At 38.4% G+C, this 20203-nt stretch overlaps 1 protein-coding gene and 1 pseudogene across 6 annotated transcripts in view; one reads left to right on the top strand and one right to left on the bottom strand.

Annotated features, from left to right (window-relative positions):
• Nucleotides 1-20203, bottom strand: part of Nsd3 (nuclear receptor binding SET domain protein 3) — a 126643-nt gene that overhangs the window by 74674 nt on the left and 31766 nt on the right. For all 6 annotated transcript variants that reach the window (XM_010604872.3, XM_010604863.3, XM_010604879.3 and 3 more), the window contains 3 exons: nucleotides 9056-9777; nucleotides 1431-1502; nucleotides 442-604 (listed from right to left, as the gene is read on the bottom strand). In XM_010604872.3, the coding sequence (XP_010603174.1) occupies nucleotides 442-604; nucleotides 1431-1502; nucleotides 9056-9733 (913 nt within the window). In that variant the 5' untranslated portion in view covers nucleotides 9734-9777. The remainder of the gene's footprint in view (nucleotides 1-441; nucleotides 605-1430; nucleotides 1503-9055; nucleotides 9778-20203) is intronic.
• On the top strand, nucleotides 12751-16479 carry LOC117286790 (annotated as a pseudogene).

The raw sequence follows: 20203 nt of genomic DNA, 5'->3' as shown, positions 1-20203 counted from the left end.
ACAACACACACACACACACACACACACACACGCACACAAGAAGGAAACAAACTGTAACCAAATGCAAAGTATTACAAGGGCAAACAAGGACTATATCAGTTGTATGGTCTCTCTATCAAGATGACCAAAATTATTTCAGTCTATTTACATTTTTGTGTGAGAGTATATATTATTTATGTGGGGGGGTACTGGGAGTTGAAATCAAGGCCTCTGCACTAAGCTACATTCCCAGCCCTTTTTTATTTTGAGACAGGTACTTACTAAGTCACTAAGTTGCCCAGGCTGAGCTGAAACTCGTGGTCCTCCTGTGTTAGCCACCCAGAGTGCTGAGACTTACAGGCATTTGCAACCACACCTGGCTCATTCTTGTATTACATATAACACTTGAAGTCTTCTTTATTGCCAACATTATACTTAATAGCCATTTATGCCTTTTCTTACCTCTTGTGTTAATTTTGGTATGAACCTCAAGCTGGGGATCACTTGAAACCATACAAGGCCACCAAGGATAGGTTCCCACCTTGGACCATACAAGATCGCCAACCTGGAACTTAACACCAGTAGATACTTCTGTGGCTTGGGCAGAAGATAGTATGGGTTGAACCTACAGGAAAAGTTCACAAAACTCCATCAAAAGTGAATTAAAACAAACAAACCTTGTACTACTTACACTAAAAATGCTAACTATGTAAAATTTAATTATACTTTTCTTTGCTGGGCATGGTGGTGCATGCCTGTAATCCCAGCACTCAGGAGGCTGAGGCAGGAGGATCGCTATGAGTTCAACATCAACCTGAGCTACATAATGAGTTCCAGGTCAGTCTCAACTACATAGTGAGACCCTGTCTCTAAAAAAGAAAAAAAAAAAAGAAAGAAAGAAATTATACTTTTCTTTGATATCTGCTCCGTATGACTAGTAAAAGGGAAGAGGGGGAAACAAAATAAGCCCTATCCGAAATATTGTACTGAGAATAGGACTGTTATTGCCAAATTATTAATAAGACATCTTAAAATTCTAATGATCAATAAAAATAAATTTTTAAAGGAAAATAATTAACTGAAAACATCTACTTTTATTTTTTTTTTTAATTTTTGAGACAGGGTCTCCATGCGTAGTTCAAACTGGCCTTGAACTTACAGTGATCCTCCTACCTCAGCCTCCCGAGTGCTGGGATTACAGGTGTGCACAAGCACACCCAGCTGAAAGTATCTACTTCTTAAACCAGTTCCAAGATTTATTTCAGTGTGACTTCTAAAAGATGTATGGAGGGCTGGGGATTTAGCTCAGTGGTTCTGCGACCTGCCTCCCAAGCAGGTCCCAAATTCAATCCCAGGTAACAACAATACACTATGTTGCAATTGAATCACTTTACTTTTTCCTTCCTCTCAACATCACATCTAGTCAGATAGTACTCAACAAAGCAACTCACCGAGACTGAGTCTTTCAGCACTGGCTCTTCTCTTGGCTTTTCTGGCGTGGAGTCCACCCTCTCATTTGGTCTCTAGGTGAAAAGGTGGGGGAAATAGAATAAAGTGGCAGCAAACCAAGGCACAGTGACATTAAAAAATCAAATAAGGGCAGGAAATTTAGCTCAGTGGTGCCACCGCCTGCCTCGCAAGCACAGTGTCCTGAGTGTGAGTCCCGGTTCCAAAAATAAATAGAAATAAAAATATGAAAGAAAACTAAACAGCAAAGACAATAAAGAGGACACTTGTTAACTGAACAATGTAAGGAGTAAGAATATGTCTCCCACTACTTCTTTGATTACTTTCAAAATGAAAATTTTTTTTGGTACCAAGAATTGCACTCAGGAATGCACGCTTGCCAGGTAGACACTGAGCTATATTCCTGGCCCACAAAACTAAATTTCTAATTAAACTATCATTTTAACCTCTCAGAAAAAAAGGTGGGGGGGGCACTCAAATTGTTCATAAGATAGAACCTAAAGCTTTTCTGGAGAACAACTAGGTGATACGTATAAAAAGCCTTAGGTTTTCAGACTCTAACCCAGAAAATTTACTTCTAAACATGTGTACTGAAAATATTGAGATGTAATCTACCTGTCTATAAAACTTGGAAGCACTATCTGAACTCAAAATATGTATACTCCTCAATTTAGCAACTAATTTCAGAAACCTGCCCTACAGAAACACACAAAACAAACTAGCCAGAGATAATGACTACAGTTATTATTTCATGTTGCTAATATTACCTCTTCTAATTTTTACCTTATAATAGTCTATATAGACCAACTTGGTAACAGTAATTATCTTTTTATCTTTTGAGAGCAGAATTATGGAAATGGTAAAGAAAGATCTGTGCTTTTTTATCATCTTCATCTGTAAAGATACATTATTTCTATAATTTGAAAGATTTAAAAAATTTCCTACTTGTCAGAGAGCAGAACTCAGACAGTTTTAAAAGAGGGTGTGTGGTGCTGCATACTGTAAACTCAGTGCTTTGGTGGCTCAAGTTAGGAGAATTACCATAAATTTGAAGCCAGCCTGTTCTACACTGTGAATTCAAGACCAGCCTAAACTACACAGTGAGATCCTGTCTCAAAAAGTAAGAAAGAAAAAATCAAAGAGAAAATAAAGCCAGGTGTGGTGGTACATGCCTGTGATCCTAGCATTTGAAAGGCTGAGACAATGGTATTGTTTGAACCTCAAACAATAGGAGTTTGAGGTTAGGCTGGGGTACTAGTGAGTTCATGACCAGCCTGAACTACAGAATAAGACTCTGTCTCAAAAAACCAAAACCCAGAGGTGGGTGTGATGGTACATGTATGTGATCCCAGCATCTGGGAGGCTGAGGCAGTGGGATCACCATGAGTTTCAGACCAGCCTGAGTAACATAGTTCAGAGCCAGCCTGAACTACAAAGGGAGAACCTGCCTCAAAAAAGCAAAACATAATAAAAAATAAATAAAAATAAAAACCAAAACCCAAAACAAATAGCAAGGGGGGGGTATACAAGTATAACCAAATCAAATTTCCCCATAAAGGTAAAAACTGAACCTAACCAATGAATTTGATTTGGTTCTCGTCCAATTTGGTTTGTGACCAGAATTGTGGAAAGAATTGTTTATGAACTGAGTGAGATACCATTGTATACATTAAATTAGGTTTAATTAAACTGGGTACAGTGGCTGATGCAGGAACATTCCAAGTCAGGTTGGGCTACACAGTAAATTCAAGTCATTCTGAACTACACAGTGAGAACCTGCCTCAAAAAACAAAACAAAAACCAACCAAACAAAAAAAACTAGGTCTTCATTCTACTGGAAGAATGTTGTTAATTCTAAAAGCTACTTAAAATTCTCATCTGATGATTTGCATGAGATTTAGACACTGTTATAAAAAGTTTTGTTTGGGGGCTGGGGTTTTAACTCTGTGGTGCTGCCACCCGCCTTGCAAGGGCAAGGTCCCGAGTTCGATCCCCAATACCCAAAAAATAAAAAAAAGTTTCATTTGGGAAAAGATAGTACTGCAAGTACTGTTTTTAACTGTTAGGAAAATGATATATTATGTGAGGCAGACTAACATCCCAAGCACTAAGACTCAGTAGTCACTTCGTGGTGCCTTTCCTAGTCCAGGCACAGCTCAAGGAACTGGGTCTCTAATGGAAAAACAAACAGATGCAGCCGTGGTCCCTGACCCAAAGGATCTTACACTAAACAGACAGAAACACAAATATCCACTTACTAGTGCAAGAGCTCTGTGAAGAGAGAACTGTTTATGTGTAGTTTTAGATATGAAGGGCAGGAAAGGCATCTCACAGGTCACATTTGAGAACCAAAGGGGAGTTACCAGAGTAAAAGGAAATGGACAGTACAGGAAGAGAGAGTAGGATGTCTGAGGTACCTGGATTTAAAAGGTAGAAACTTTAAGAAGTTTCTTGGGCCAAACAGCCCGAGGAAGAGCAAGGTTACAAGACAAGACAAGGGCTGAGAATAGGCAAGATCATGAGGCTGTAAACTACACCACAGTAAAGTGTTTGGATTTTATCGAAGTGCAATGAAAAGCCACCAAAGTCTAGGTAGACAAGGAATAAGAATCAATGTTATGTTTAAAAAGATCCTGCTGGCTGTGAGGTGGGCAATATTTTGGAAGGGGGAAGAGGGAGAGCAGAATATTTAATTGGGAAGTCACTGCTATAATCCAGGTTAAACAAGTGATAGTTTGTTGACAGATACAAAGCTAGCTTTCTTCGATGCTTCTGTAGCAATAACCACAAGCATCTAGTAGGACACCTTTATTAAAGAAGAAACCCTATGTCCAAATTTGAAAACTGGACTTCTGGTCACTAGAGTGATAACGAAGTGATTCAGAACTGCTGCCCATGTCTGTGCAGCCCACAGAAGCTCCAGCTTCAATTCCAGACCCAGCTAAGCACTCACCTTAACTCCTCACCTTAGCTGTACTGCAGCAGGGCAGAAGGGTAACTAACTTGGGGAGAACACCACTGGCTGAAAGTGAGTCACTCTCGCCCACACTCTTATCTGCATGACATTAAGGGAAGGGAACTCTAAAATTTTTCTGAAGGCAGATAAGGAGTAATTTTTGCCATACAGTACTGCCATAAAATATGTAATTGTTTTGTTTTGTTTTTCCTTTTGGGGAGGGTACAGGAAGGTACCAGAAATTGAACGCAGACTCTGCACTGAGTTACATCCCCAGCCTTTTTATTTTATTCTAGTTTAGTTTTTTGAGACAAAGTCTAAGTTGCCCAAGTTGACTTCCAACTTGTGATACTCCTGCCTCAGCCTCTCAAGTAGCCTGAACTACAGGTGTGTACCACTGTACCCAGCAGTAAGATTTCTTAAACAGAAAAAAGAATTATGTTAAGAGGGCAACTAAAATAAGCTACATTATTCTAAATAATCCTTTAAAATTTTTTCTCTACAGGTTATTAAAACCTAAAAATTTCACTAAGATTAACAGCATGCATTATACCTAGCAGAATTTCAAGCTCTTAATAATACAGGTATTACCTAAATAAATTTCAAAAACATTAAGCAAAATTATATTTTGTAGAAGACTAAAAAGCTGTCAACACTCAGGTAGGAAAAAATGTAAAGGCACTTGAAAGGCATAAAAACATTTCCTTTTCCTTTTTCTTTTTGTTGTTTTTTTCTTAGTACCAGGGATCAAACTTTGTTTCCCTGCACTTGCGAGGCAGGCAATGGAACCACTACTACCCCTGGCCCTCCTTTTACTTTCTGAATAATAAAATTCATAATGTTAAAAAGCAAAGAATTGTGTATAGAAAAAAAAAGATTTACATATGAACATTCTCTAAAAACTGAGGCCCAATACCGAGAACTAAACTTCTGACTCAGTGTTACTGAGACGATCTAGCCACCACCTCTCAGGAAGTGGGCGTGGGCTAAGAGTTAGCGAGTGGCTATGGTGGATAAGCCCACTCAAGTGCTAGGGAAAAGTGGTGATGATTTGACCAAGGCCTCCACTCACATGCCTCAGGCATTACGCCAGCCAAAGGAGGAAGACTGAAGAAACCTTTTCACATGTTTCTAATTTGGTGGGAGGAAAAACAGCTAAAGCAGATTTTTAAAATACACAATTTCAGTGATGATCTCAGGTCTCCTGATGCCTAGAAGTTTGAACACATTTTCATTGCTGAGAAGATACACTTGTTCTAAATATCAGCCATTCTTCAGAGGGCCAAAGAGCTCAGGAGGAATACTGAGGAAAAAACGTTGTGGGTAAAATCGTGAAGTGAATAGTGAACAGATAAAATTGTTTGCTAAAAAAATCAAAAAACAAGAAACAGAGTGAAGGAGGGTAGGAAGAAGGTGGAAACCACTTCTGACATTTTCTCCTGGCCTTCAGTTCTGCATTTTCCTGAAGGCTTTGGAAGAGGGGCGCTGTCCCCATAGCATCAGCAGACCCCATTCTGGGCTTCCTCTCTAAGCCAGGTCTTCTACGATGCTAATCATGAAGGGCTGGCACCCAGGGACAACCAGGAGGCAGTTCGAGAAAGTATCAAAAATTAAAACACTTGGGTTGGGGCATGGTGGCACACACCTGTAATCCCAGCACTCGGGAGGCTGAGGCAGGAGGATTGCTGTGAGTTCAAGAACTGCCTGGGCTACACAGTGAGCTCCAGGTCAGTCTCAACTACACAGTGAGACCCTGTCTCAAAAAACCAAAGCCCAAAAACAAACAAACAAAAACACCTGGGCTGGGGACTTAACTCAGTGGTTCCGGCACCTGCCTCGCAAGCGCAAGGTCCCAAGTTCAATCCCCAGTACTGCAAAAAAAAAAAAAAAAAAAAAATTAAACACTTAAAACAATTGTACTCAGGGAGCAGAACAGATGTTATTCAAGTTAAGGAAATGTAACTGAAAAACACATAAAGGTATAAAACAGACGCATTTGTACACAGCTCTAGTTACTGTCTGGTTCAGCAAAAAGCACAACACAGGATAAGCAAGACCCTTGGCAGCTCTGGCCTTAAAATTTCATTATGACATCTACTTAAGCTTACAATTGCCTTCGTGTGTGATAAAATTTTAATTCATCAAAATTCAACTAACCAGACTTAATTAGATCTTCACTTTACTTTTGGAAAGAAAGGAGGTGCGAAGGAGAGAAGAGAAAGAAAGCAGAGGATGGAAAGATGAAGAGAGAGAGGGAGAGAGGTAAGGAGAAGGGGGGAGGGGGAGAGAGAGGAAAAACTCCTGGATGTCCCCTAAAAACCAACTTGCAGCCAATGGTATTAGTAATATTGAGTGCAATCAATAACACATTCTACATGTATACTTTTTTTTTTTTTTTTGGTAGCAGGGATCGAACACAGGTTCTTGAGCCTGCAAGGCAGGCGGCAGAACCACTGAGCTACGTCGCTGGCCTCTACATGTATACTTTTTGATCAAAACTGATTTTTCTTTACCCTAAAATATTTTAAGATCCTAAAAAATCAAATATTAAATTATACTCAGAAGACTCACTAAAAATAAAACTCTTACATTACATATAATCACGTAAATCCTGGGATATGATAGTTAACTGAAGGTTTAAGTGGTATAAAGCGACAAGCATAGGAGATATCCAACAAGATAGACTGGTTTTATTTACTGATTGATTGATTTTGGTTTTTTGAGACAGAGTCTCAATGTGTAGTTGAGACTGACCTGGAACTCACTATGTAGCCCAGGCTGGTCTCGAACTCACAGCGATCCTCCTGCCTCAGCCTCCTGAGTGCTGGGATTACAGGCGTGTGCCACCACGCCTGGCCACAACAGACTGGTTTTAGAATCTATCTGTAAAGTGACTAGTAGAAACATCATTGCAGTAGGGATGGGGATATAGCTCAGGGGTGCTGTGCCTGCCTGGCAAGCTGAAGGTCCTGAGTTCAATCCCAGTTGAAAGGAGGAAGGGGAGAAAGGAAGGAGGGGAGGGGAGGGGAGGAAAGGAAAGATCCCTGCATTGAATTTTTCCTAGATTCTAATAAAGCACAAGGACTTGAAAATACCTTCTTTTATCTTGACACTTAATAGCCTCTAGCCCCTTTCATTTTGAGATATATTTTTAACTAACTTTATTAATAAAGGCAGAAAGCCTAATCTAATATGTAAATTTGAATACACTCCTATTTGCCAGATTCTCTACAGCAAAACCAATACAGGCCAGCAACACAGTTCTCAAGCACTAATAAACTAAAGCAAATTCAGGTTTTAGGTATTTCTGTGATTCCCCAAAGCCAATATACATGACATGTCCCTCAATACAGGTCTAGGTAAGAAGGCTACTGTAAATGTCACTGAAGTCAGTAGCTCATTTCTCTTTCCACTTATTCATTTACTCAACAGACAGTCAATGAATGACACTGTGGGCTAGGTTTGGGGAGGGGGCTGATAAATGGCGAAAGAATTCTAAAGCCTTCTTCTTACTTATGCAGAATACTAAGACATCAGAACAGCTAATGTGTCCCTGATTACACACTTTTATTTTCTTCACAGCTTTGATGCTATCTGAACTTATGTGCCTAGCTCTGATGCTCTCCCCACCGGAATCTGAGTATCCTGAGAGCAGCGACTTTGCTTTTACTCACTGCCACACCTCTATTTGTAGAACAGTGCCTAGCTCAGAGTAGGCATCCAAACAGTATTTATTTATTAAATGAGTAAGAAAATGATAGAACAATGAGAAAACATGTTGAAATGCCGCACTAACCTATGAAAACCTAGAACCATTGTGACTTTACTCCAGAAAAAAAACATACTGGAGCTGCATGGGGTAATGGAACCCAGCTACCAAGGGAAAGATGAGTTAGTAAGAAGTAAATGTGAACAGAAAACAATAAATTAGCTTATTCAACAGTTAGCTAGTAAAAGCAGGTAACTTTTATCTAAATAAACATATAACATTTTCTTCCCAAATCAATGTCTAAGAAACATCTGCAATTTATATCAACATTGCATTCAAGTTAGAATTGATAGGTCACACAATAACTATTATTATTACATTATTGCTATGCAACTTGACTTTGAAACTCAGATACAGTATTTAATAAAATCAGCCCCATACATCTTAAATTACCTATGAAGAATGAATTTCATAAAATACCACCTGTAGTTTTAACTACTACATATGAATATTGATTTTAATAAAAAGGACTCTTTTACATCAGTTTATTATGTAGCAAACAAATTAGCAATGAGTATTAAATCTAAGCTCTACCAGAAAAAGTTGGTCTAAAATAAATGAATGAAAACCCCGTTTCTGTGCTTTTCCTCTTCAGCTTCAAAAACCAGTTTATTATTAGCAAGTAAAAATAACTAAGGGTCTTACAACAAAGAAACATAAACAAGATTCTTGATGTTACATGATTTAAAAATAGTTCACCTTAATAATGTCCATTTATTAAAAAAAAAATTTACTCAGTCCCTGTAATATTCCAAGCACCTTGCTAGTAATTAGAAGTCACCAGAAATATTCATATATGAAGTGATAAATGCTAAGAAAAATCTCCTTGATTTCTAATACATGAGAAATGTTACAAAATTTTTCAAAACAGTGTTTCAACTTACATTTTGCTCCTCTGATTCTAATTTGGGGATTTTGTGTGACTTGCGCTCTTCAGATCTAGATGAATCATGCTTGTTGCTTTTTTTCCTTTTTTCTTTTCTGCTTTCATGCTTTGACTTTGTATGTTCAGTTGCCTGTACTTCATTTAAAAGGTCTCCACAAAGGGAAGACTCAAATAATTCCCTGCCATTCTGGATAGTTTTGGTTATTTTTAGTTTAATTTCAGGTGAGCCAGTCTTCTTTGGAATCACAGTTTGTGGTACCGAAGGAGGAGGTGGTGGTGGCTGTGGAGGGGAAGGTTTTTCTAGAACTTCATGTGGTCTCGTATTTGGAATTTCTGAATGGTAATAGTCAGGGGGGCTAAAGTTTCTAACTGCACCAAAGCCATTGGCTGACCCATTGGGATACTGATTATATGACTGGTATTTGGTTTGAGTTTCATACATGCTGATTGATGGTGGGTAGCCATTTGTAAGTGGAGGAAGGTCTTCTGTTGTAGGTGGGTACTGAAAGCCTTGCTGCAAGGTAGCTTCATACGGTGTCTGGCCACCATCTTCAACAATGTCACTGCTGTTATCAAAGGCATCCTCCTGACGGATGTTGGCGGAGTCAATGAGTTGAGGTGGTTGCTGAATTGTGTTTCCCATGATCCCTTGCATGAAAGAGAAAGAGAAATCCATTGTTCTGCTCCAGCATCCTTAACTGTCCCTTTCTCTCATCGGGCCTAAAATAAGAAAAGAAGAAATGAAAAGGTACTAATATCCTCATATGCAAGAGGCTAATCAATTGAAAAAGGATTAAACTATAATGTTTTGAATTTAATTTTCATATCAGATATGCACAGACATTAAATATTTCTAAAAACAGATAGCCAACATAAAATACAAGGCAAATATATTTTATCTTAAATGGTTATTGGTTAAATTCCTGATTATTTTTTATAACAATTTTGGTAACAAAATTTTATCCTCTTTCTAAATGTTCAAAACAATTTTGACATTCCTTTGTTTCCCTGTTACAGATTATTAAGATTAAAATCGTAAGGGCTGGGGGTGTGGCTCAGTTGTGCTGCCCCTGCCTGGCAAGTGCAAGGTCCTGGGTTTGATCTCTGATACTGCAAAAAAAAAAAAAAAAAAAAAAAAAAAAAAGATTGAAATAAGCTGCATTCTGCATCTATGGCTTAGTTTCCATCATTCCCATTCTTCTATGTTACAGACCACAACTGTAAACACTTTGGTGGGTACTCATGCACATCTTTCTCTATGTTTACTTATACATTTTAAAAATAGGGCTTATTCTGGCTTGTTTCACTTAATATTTCCTAGACGTATTTCTGTATCAGTATATATAACTTTTATACATACTTCATTCCTCACATGAAGAGTAAACATGTCACTATAATGCAATCATTTCTATAATGCATCCTGCATCTACCTCTAATAAGTCTTCTCATGTCTTTAGAAAATATTCTTGAATCTATATTTATATTTTGTGTATACATGTATTCCTATAAAACATTTGAAACTCTGATAGATACTTCAAAGCTATTAGCTGAGCTTTTTATTTTTTATTTTGAGACAGGCTCTCACTAAATCACTAAGTTGCTAAGGCTGGGCTCAAACTTGTGATCCTCCTGTCTCAATTTCCCAGAGAGTTGGGATTAAAGGCATGCGCCACCATGCCCAGCTTATTAGCCGTATTCTTATCAAGTTACACTCATAAAATAGTGAGGGAGGATGCCAAATTCTCTATACTCTTGCCAGTATCCAGGTTCCTGCCCATTTTACCAGGGATTGAACACAGGGATCATATAGCTACACTCCCAGCCCTTTTTAATTTATTTTTAAGACAGGACACCTCGCAAGTGACCGAGATTACAGACATGCATCACCAAGCCTGGCCTCTAGTTGTCTATAATAAGTGGCATACAGAGGAGAATCATGTGGGATACTTTTACAAAATATAAATGTCAGAGTCTATCTCCTGACAATTATAATTTAATAAATCTGGAGTGGTGTTCGCAACTTGAGTGTTTTAAGACCACATTCCAGCTGATTGGGACACACATTTTTTATTGGATCACTCCATTCTAATCCTTGTATTTAATCATTGCTTTATACTCTTATTATAATCAATGCACTTCTTCAGAAGGTATGCCTACACTATGTAACAATGCTACAGAATACAGAAGCATTTGCTACCTGACCACCCTGCTTTGTCATAAAGTTTGACAAGCCCACGTCTCAAGAAAGAAAAGTAATGGGCAGCCCATGTATTATTTTGATATTTTCATTTAGAAAACTCAAAGCAGGGAGGACAAACCAATTTTTACTACTGTATCAACTCTGATGAGATGGTTGAAGCCGTGTGGAATACTGTGAAATTCTGAGGTGACACATCAGTCAATTCCGTGACTGATTAATAAGGTCTACCATCTTAGATTTACCATAATGGCAGAGAAAGCAATCTAAACCAGCAAATAGAGGGAAACAAAACTTAATACACTTTTCAAGTTATACCCATCCAATTACACAGTTGCTGTTTATTCTGCTGTAAGAAAACAAATAATTATGGATGTTCTAAAACTAGAAATAAATAAGAAAGCATACAAGAAAAAAATTATACTCCAGGAACTACTAGAGGTAGGAGATGATATGAGAAGAGTAAAGAAATAGCACTCTCTCATTTTCTTAACATCTATTTTGGATCAGGCACCTTATCCACTATTTTACTTAACATGTTCCTGCCAGCTTGAACCACTGGTGGTACATATGTGACTGTCCCATTGGGCAGCTTGTATTACTGGTGGTACAAATAGATCTAATCACTTTTACTGGTCTTTTTAGTAATAAAACAATAATGGACTGAATCTAGTTAGCTGCTTGAATCAAACAATTACTGCACAAATATAAATATAATTACTATTCATCCCAATTAAAAATTATAATCAACAAATGTATTTCATTAAAAGAATAATTTATATTAATGAATAATATATCAAGAATTAAGTCTCTGAATTTTAAAATGGAAATCTTACAAGTACACCATTGCTGGTATATATACTGTAATATGCATTTACAATTGCTCTACCACAAATTAGCTGTATTACAATTTTTGTATCTTTTTAATGTTTTCCTTAAGGAACTGTAATGATGACATCTGGCCTGCGAAATCAACACTTTTTTTTTTGCACTATTATCATCAAAGATCCCCCCTGAGGAGCAGTACAGTTGGAGGGCAAAGGGATGATCAAATTTGTATCAGAGCTGCCCAACAGTGAGACTAATACTTGCCAGAGAGGTACAGTATTGTGATCCTGCTTCACAGGTGAAACAGACAGGGCTTCAGGTGAGTTACTGGCCTCCATAAATAGTAAAGGGACAGAACTAGACTTTGAATTGAAGCCTGTCTGACTCTAAAGCCCATGATTTTTACCACTACTCCATTTTCATTTCTCAAGTGACAAGTTTCTCAAGGATTCCTTTCTTTTGTTCTTGTGCTTTATTCCTAGCAAAGGCCAAAATTAACAACTACCCTAATAGCCACCATTCGCATTTAAATGGTACTGTGCAAATGCTGTACACCATTTTAAGCACCCTACGAAGTTCTGCAAGTAATCTTCCCAACAACTTCCAAGTACATACTATCTCCCATTATGATGAAGAAACAAAGGCACAAAGAAGTTAATCAAGTAAACATGGCTGGTAGGTGACAGAACTGGGCTTCAACCTAGCAGTCTAATTCATTCTGGGAGTCTGATTTGTATCCTACTGACTGGCAGTGACAATGTTAGAAATATTTTTTTTTGTTTGTTTTTTGAGACAGGGTCTCACTGTATAGTCGAGACTGATCTGGAACTCACTATGTAGCCCAGGCTGGTCTCGAACTCACAGCGATCCTCCTGCCTCAGCCTCCTGAGTGCTGGGATTACAGGTGTATACCACCATACCCGGCAGTAGAAATAATTTCTTTGTATCTTAAGAATTGAAACATTAATTTGGCCCTTGGCAAAAAAGTATAACTCACAGCAACAGAACATAAGATGGGGATGTCTTAAAATTCTGTTATGAAGCCGGGTGTCGTGGCACACGCTTGTAATCCCAGCACTCAGGAGGCTGAGGCAGGAGGATCACTGTGAGTTCGAGACTAGCCTGGGCTACATAGTGAGTTCCAGGTCAGTCTCAGCTACATATTGAGACTGTCTCAACACCTGCTCCCAAATTCTGTTATGGAGCACACAGTATGAATTAAAAATTTCTCACTTAGTCAGGTGTGGTGGCTCATGCCTATAATCCCAGCACTTAGGAGGCTGAGGCAGGAGGATCACCAATAGCCTGAATTACATATGAGTCTAGACCCTGTGTCCAAAAAAAAAAGAAAAGAAAAAAAGAAAAAGCCGGGCGTGGTGGCACATGCCTGTAACCCCAGCACTCAGGAGGCTGAGGCAGAGGATCACTGTGAGTTCAAGACGAGCCTGGGCTACATAGTGAGTTCCAGGGCAGTCTCAACTACGTAGCGAGACCCTGTCTCAAAAAAAGTTACACTGTATACCTTAAATGTACCAATAAAATTAATTAATTAAAAAAATCCTAGAAAACAAAACATTCTCATTCTTACGTCAAACTTGAAGTCATGTTAATAACATTAACACACAGTAAGATGTATCCTGTACTTCGGGTTCTCACAGCTGTCATATACAAAATCATCTTTCCAACTGTCTCCCAAATTGAAATCCACAGTGCTTTTCAGACCTATATTTTCAGAGACTCAAGTTTCTGATGCTTTTGAGTTCCAAACATAAGTCTTTAAAAAGTTTGATATTTTATCTTTTTTCTTCTCTAGCCGTAACTCTGAACATTCCACTTCAGTTCGCTAAGAAAATAATTAACATTGGGCTGGGGATTTAGCTCAGCGGTTCGGTGGCCTGCCTTGCAAGCTCAAGGACCCGAGTTCAATCCCCGGTACCAAAAAGAAAAAGAAAAGAAATAACGTTATCATCTTACAATAACATGAGCGCGGAAAAAAAAAATTGCCAACCCAGTTGAAGGCGCTTCTCGTAAGCAGGTTACTATTACTGGCTCGACTGCCACTATTAGTCTGGCCCAATATCTAATCAATGCCAGGCTTTCCGCTGAGAAGGGTATGGGGTGCAGCTAGAACAGTGTAGGTTTGCTCATAACCCTCTTCTGCTGCTTTCCCATGATCCAACTCTATAATTTCTGGTCAGTGATTCCAGGTTTTAAATAATTTGTAAGTATTCAGTTTCTATACCTTATCATCTGCTAAGAATTTAAAAGTCACATTTTCTGTTCAGGTTATGCTGGGATCAATATTTAGTTTTATAAGCTTTTCCCTGTTTTTAGTTTGTTTTTGGTTTTTTGGCTCATGGATTTTGTTTGTTGATAACAAATTAAGAGTGGAATGTTAATAAATTTCAGTTTAGTTCTGTAATGTTGAGAATTTAAGAATTAAAAAATGGATTGGAAGCTGGGCATGGTGGCGCACACCTGCAATCCCAGCACTCAGGAGGCTGAGGCAGGAGGATCGCTGTGAGTTCGAGACCGGCCTGGGCTACATAGTTCCAGGACAGTGTCAACTACCTAATGGGACCCTGTCTCAAAAAAAAAAATTGGTAAAAATAAAATAGTAATGATATGAGTGTTTCCAATCACAGTGTTTTCCTTGCATTGTGTGTGTACACGAACTGTACGCACACACTGGGGACTGAACTCAGGCCCTGAACATGCTACAACTCCAGCCCAAGCTATTAATTCAAAGAGCATGATAATGGCAATCTGTCCTTAAGAGAATACCCTTATTCTCAGGAAAGTCATGTGCACGCCTGTAATCAAGTCCTAAGGAGGCTAAGGACTGTGCTACATAGTGAGTTCATGGCTTGCCTGAACTATACAGTAAGACTGTGTCTCACAAATACATACATACATATATACATAAATAAACAAACAAACAAATAAATGGAAAGCCAAGCTGAAATAAAGGTAAAGTATCTAAGATTTTCAAATGATTCATAAAAAAGGACATACATCTAGAATAAAGCAAATGAGGCAAAATATTAATTGGCTAATCTAGATGTTGACTGTAATTTTTAAAAAATATTTTAGAGGTTTAAAAAATTGTGTGTGTATGTGAGAGATACTGTACTGGGAGCTGAAGCCAAAGCCTTCACACTAAGGTACATTCCCAGCTTTCTAAAATTTTTTAAAATATAGGGTCTCAGTTACTGAACTGTCCAAGCTGGGCTCAAATTTGTGATCTTCCTGCCTTGCCTCTCATCCCTGTTGTGATTACAGGCTTGTCCACCACACCTGCCTTAAAGGCTTAAAATGTTTAAAGGCGGAAGGAAAAAAAGCTACCTATGGTGATGCATAAATATAATCACATATCTTTGGAGGCTGAGGCAAGAGAATCACAACTTCGAACCCCGGCTGGGCAATTTAGTTGGGGGGGAGAGGGGGGAGCTAGGGATATAACTGAGTACAAAGTTACTCTTTGGTTCTAAAACAAATAACTGGCTCTGTGAGTAAACATGGCAGAGTATGATTACAGATTTCACTGACAAGCTTCAGTTTATATGGCAACCTTGCCAGACTGACAAGTGGAATCCATTACCAAACATATACATTCGCGTACAGTGGCACAGGGCCAGATTACAGAGTGCTTATGTACAAAGCTCAGAAACACCCAGCAGTAATATCTTGTTTACTAAGAACCCATCCCCACAGCTCAGCTGGTACAGACAGTAGCTTCTGTGTTGCAAGAATACAACCAGCCAGGTGGTATTCATCCATTTGGAGTTTCTTTTTTTTTTAAGCATTTTTTTGGGGGCCTGTATTTTATTTATTTTGGTTTTTGAGACAGGGTCTCAATATGTAGTTGAGACAGACCTGGAACTCACTATGTAGCCCAGGCTGGTCTCAAACTCACAGCAATCCTCCTGCCTCAGCCTCCAGTGCTGGGATTATAGGCATGTGCCACCACGCCCAGCTGGAGTTTCTTCTTTGTGGTTGGAATGAGGGATGACTTATTTCATTAGATCCATCTGAAATTTACTTTGTCTGGACAGCCACAGCAATGAAAGAACCGTGTAGGGAAAACTTTCTGTGAGATACACATAATGAAAAGTTGGTGCTTGAAGTTGTCATCTTATAGCTGTCTTAATTCCAAAGGAAAGCTTTAAAGGACAGGATAACATAGAAGCTGGAATCTACAATGGAACTGGATTCGGGAGGCTTTACTGCAACTGAAGTTAAGGATTACTTGTCTACCTTGCATAACAATGAAATGACTAAATAATCTTGAAATTTCAGATTATCTATTCACTTAAATGTGTTTGTATTTTGTTTTACAGACTTTCGCATACTATTTCTACATGGTATAATGGACTGATGTTTTAAAATGACACTTATAAATCATAATAAACTACTGAGTAAAAAAAAAGTTCCTAAATTGGTAAGAGCCTCCATTAAATTCTGACACTAAGCCAATGGTCCACATTGTTGTAGTTTCCAGAAAGATTAAGCATGAACTGGTGATTTTCTGTATTATGCCTACAGAACAATATGATCAATAATCCAATCAAGGCAGTATGATTGTTTTTTAAAAAATACCTTAGGACATATGTGTTTTTTTGTTTGTTTTTTGAGACAGGGTCTCACTATATAGTTCAAGATGTCCTTGAACTCATTATGTAGCCCAGGCTGCTCCCAAACTTGTGGCAATTCTCCTGCCTCAGCTTTCCAAATGCTGGGATTACAGGTGTGCGCCAACATGCCTGGCAGGGATCTATATTCTTATCTATATCTATATAGATTTTTTTTTTTTTTTTTTTTTTTTTTGTTTTTTTTTTTTTTTTTTTTTTTTTGTACCAGGAATCTAACTTGGGTTCTTGTGCTTGGAAGGCAGGCGACAGCTCCAGAGTTAAATTCCCGGCCCTTAGGACATTATGTTTTCTTAAACAGTGATTTTTATATGTATCAGTCTGGCAATCAACCTTCAAACAGCAGACACACTGATACAATGGCTAAGACATTATTAATTAGGAGGCTCAGGCTGGGGATTTAGTTCAGTGGTGCTGCTGCCTGTCTGGCAAGCGCAAGGTCCTAAGTTTGATCCCCAGTACAGGGGGAAAAAAGATTAGGAGGTTCTCAACTGAGTACTGTTCAAAGTATAGGCCAAAATTCAGCCAAGTCCAAAGCCCAACTCTAAGGTGTGTTAGCCATATGACTTTAGACAATTTATTCAGTATCCCTCAGTCTTAATCTTCCTTATCCAGAAACTGTAGATACCTGTAACTGTCTACCTTATTATATAGAGTTATTCAAGGAACTAAGAGTTAATCTACAAACACCACTTTGGACAGTACCTGTATAGTGAGAACTCAACACCTACTGGCTATTAATACTGTGTGTTGCAATGGTAGCACACAGAACTGGTAAAAAACCAACCAACCAAACATGATCGGACCTAAGTACATTTGCAGTCTTTCAGTCAGTCAAGGTTAAGATTTTAAGATTTACAAATTATAAAATAAACAGTTTAAAACAGAAGGTTAGGTAAGTTAATTAGATATCTTGTAGGCAGTTAGACAGGGAGCCAACATGAAGGACAATCAAGACACACTCACTGAAGGCCAGAATTGTAAAAGGAGAGAAACTACTAAACCTTTGTGCTTCCCCTGGGGATGAAGAGCAGTGAATGACATTCTAAAGAGGTTTCAATCACCTGGGTGGGGGCCAAGGTCCTAACCCAGTCTTTCCAGGAAATATCCCTGACCCCCACCCTTACTGGAAATCCTTGTATGCTTGCTAGGAGACTGGCTCCCCTATTTGACGCACATTTAATCAGTATTTCCTGGGTGACCGTACTTGTAATCTTATTGGTTGGTCATGGTTTTACACCACCATGCGTACCTTGTAATTTTCCACTGGGTCTTACAGTTTTTTCCTACTTTGTACCCACCCCACCACATGGCTTTGCTGTATAAAGCATTTGGTGTGTATAAAATTAGGGTGAGCGGGCAACCCACTTTCTGGTCCCCTCTCTGTCTCTCTTAGATAGAAGCTTTCTTTCCCACAATAAATTTTTCCTAATCTTAAAAAAAAAAAGGCTGACTAAATTGTGTTACTACTACAGTTAGAAGAGAATCTGAGGAGGAAAAATAATGCAAGGAAAGGAGGTACTGCAGCCATGAAGGACAAGAAGGCTGGGGAAGTTAGATGTTTACCCAGTGAATTAAAGCCACCTGGTTCAGGCCACCCAAAAATTTCATACCTTTATCCTTAAAAAATCCCTCACAAAGCCAGGCATGTTGGCGCATGCCTGTAATCCCAGCACTCGGAAGGCTGAGGCAGTGAGTTCGAGACCAGCCTGGGCTACATAGTGAGTTCCAGTTCAATCTCAACTACACAGTGAGACCCTGTCTCAAAAACCAAAAACAAACAAACAAAAAATAAATCCCTCACAAGGAGAGTATGATGAATTTTATTACTAAACACAATATTAATAATAATGAGTGTATAACATGAGGGCTTACTATGTATCAATACTATCCTAAGTGTTTTTTACATTTGTTGTATTATTTCACTCCTCAGAACAAACCCTTGTGGAAATGCTATTACTATACCAGCTGAAAAAATGAAACGTCAAGGTTACAGTCCCACATCCAGTAAATGCAAGATTCAAACACAAACTCTCTTCCCCAGCATCAGCTCTTAAAGTTAGTTTATTTCCTGCCATCACTAATTATGCAATAGCAAAAACAAAAACAAAAACCTTCACATTTCCTTACTACCCTCCCCAGAGTAATCTGATGGATGACTAAAGAATTGTATTGGTCTTCCATCATTCTAATCTTTCATTTCAAGGAAATGAAATCAGTACATAGATGGTCCCTCACAAGCTCTTCCTCAAGCAGGTATTGTGGCACACACCTGTAATCCCAGATGGGAGAGGGGGGGTGGGGCACTGAGGCAGAAGCATCACAATTTCAACTGGGCAACTCAGATCCTGTACCAAAACAGAAAACTAAAGAGGGTTGGAGGACAGTTTAGGGGTAGAGTGCCCCAGGCTAAACTGCAGTACTGGTGGGGTGGAGGTGGGTGGGGAAACTCTTCCTCTGACAGAGGATTCAAGGTTAATAAAAAATTAATAAAATCAAAAGAAAAGAAAATCAATACTTTTCCTTAATTTTGTTGTAGCTGACCACAGCTTTAAAGCCAAAGGGGAAAAAAAAAGAAATTATCAACTAAAGTTTTAGAGTTCTCATTTACCAACTTATTTGTGGGAGGAATAATCATAGAAAAGTTTACAGGCTCCTTTAGTCAAATTATAGATGCAGCCAGAAGCGGTGGCACATGCCTGTAACCCAGCACTTGGGAGGCTGAGGCAGAAGGACTACCGCAAGTTCGAGGGCAGCCTGGGCTACATATGAGAACCTGTCTCAAAAAAACAAAAAAAAAACACAAATAGAGAAAACAAGAAAAAGGAATCATGTCATGTGCTTCAAGAGGATCATCTTGAGATATACATTATATATATTAAGTATTAACAATATTCAATGTGTAGCTTAGGTCACTAACAAATTCATACAATGAGCAATTCTCAGTAGAATATACATTTGCTGCATTCTACTTCATAGAATACATGCTATGCATTTATATACTTTTTCTTTTCTATGTTTGAAATGCCAGTCTTTTCTCAGAGAAGGAAAAGTTTATATTTTATTGTATTCTGAAATTTTTCATACTGATTATTACTTAGGCCTTTTGGGATCAGAGTGGTTCTAGAATGCTGCACAAATGGCCTATTTCTGTCTTCAGACCACATTCCCCTTAAATATATTCCCAGGTTAATTTGTAAATCTAACCACGTCACTCTTCGGATTAAACTTCCACTATTTAGAGAAAGCCCAAATACCCCAAACTACCCATCCAACCTTAAGCCACTCTGCTAAAAATGTTAAATTACTAAGGGTTACCATGTACATGTGATTTCACATCTCTGTGCTTTACTAATGTAATCTCTGTCTTCTGTATGTAACATGCACCTTTGTGTGTGTGTGTAGTTTAACTCTAATCATCTTGTAAGAATAAAACATTATTTCTTTTTCTTTCTTTTTTTTTTTTTTTTTT

The sequence above is a fragment of the Fukomys damarensis genome, unplaced genomic scaffold (genome assembly GCF_012274545.1).
Source record: "Fukomys damarensis isolate Sample0158 unplaced genomic scaffold, DMR_v1.0_HiC HiC_scaffold_18, whole genome shotgun sequence".
NCBI lineage: Eukaryota > Metazoa > Chordata > Mammalia > Rodentia > Bathyergidae > Fukomys > Fukomys damarensis.
Note: the sequence above shows the minus strand (reverse complement) of the source record. Positions and strands in the feature narration are given on the sequence as shown.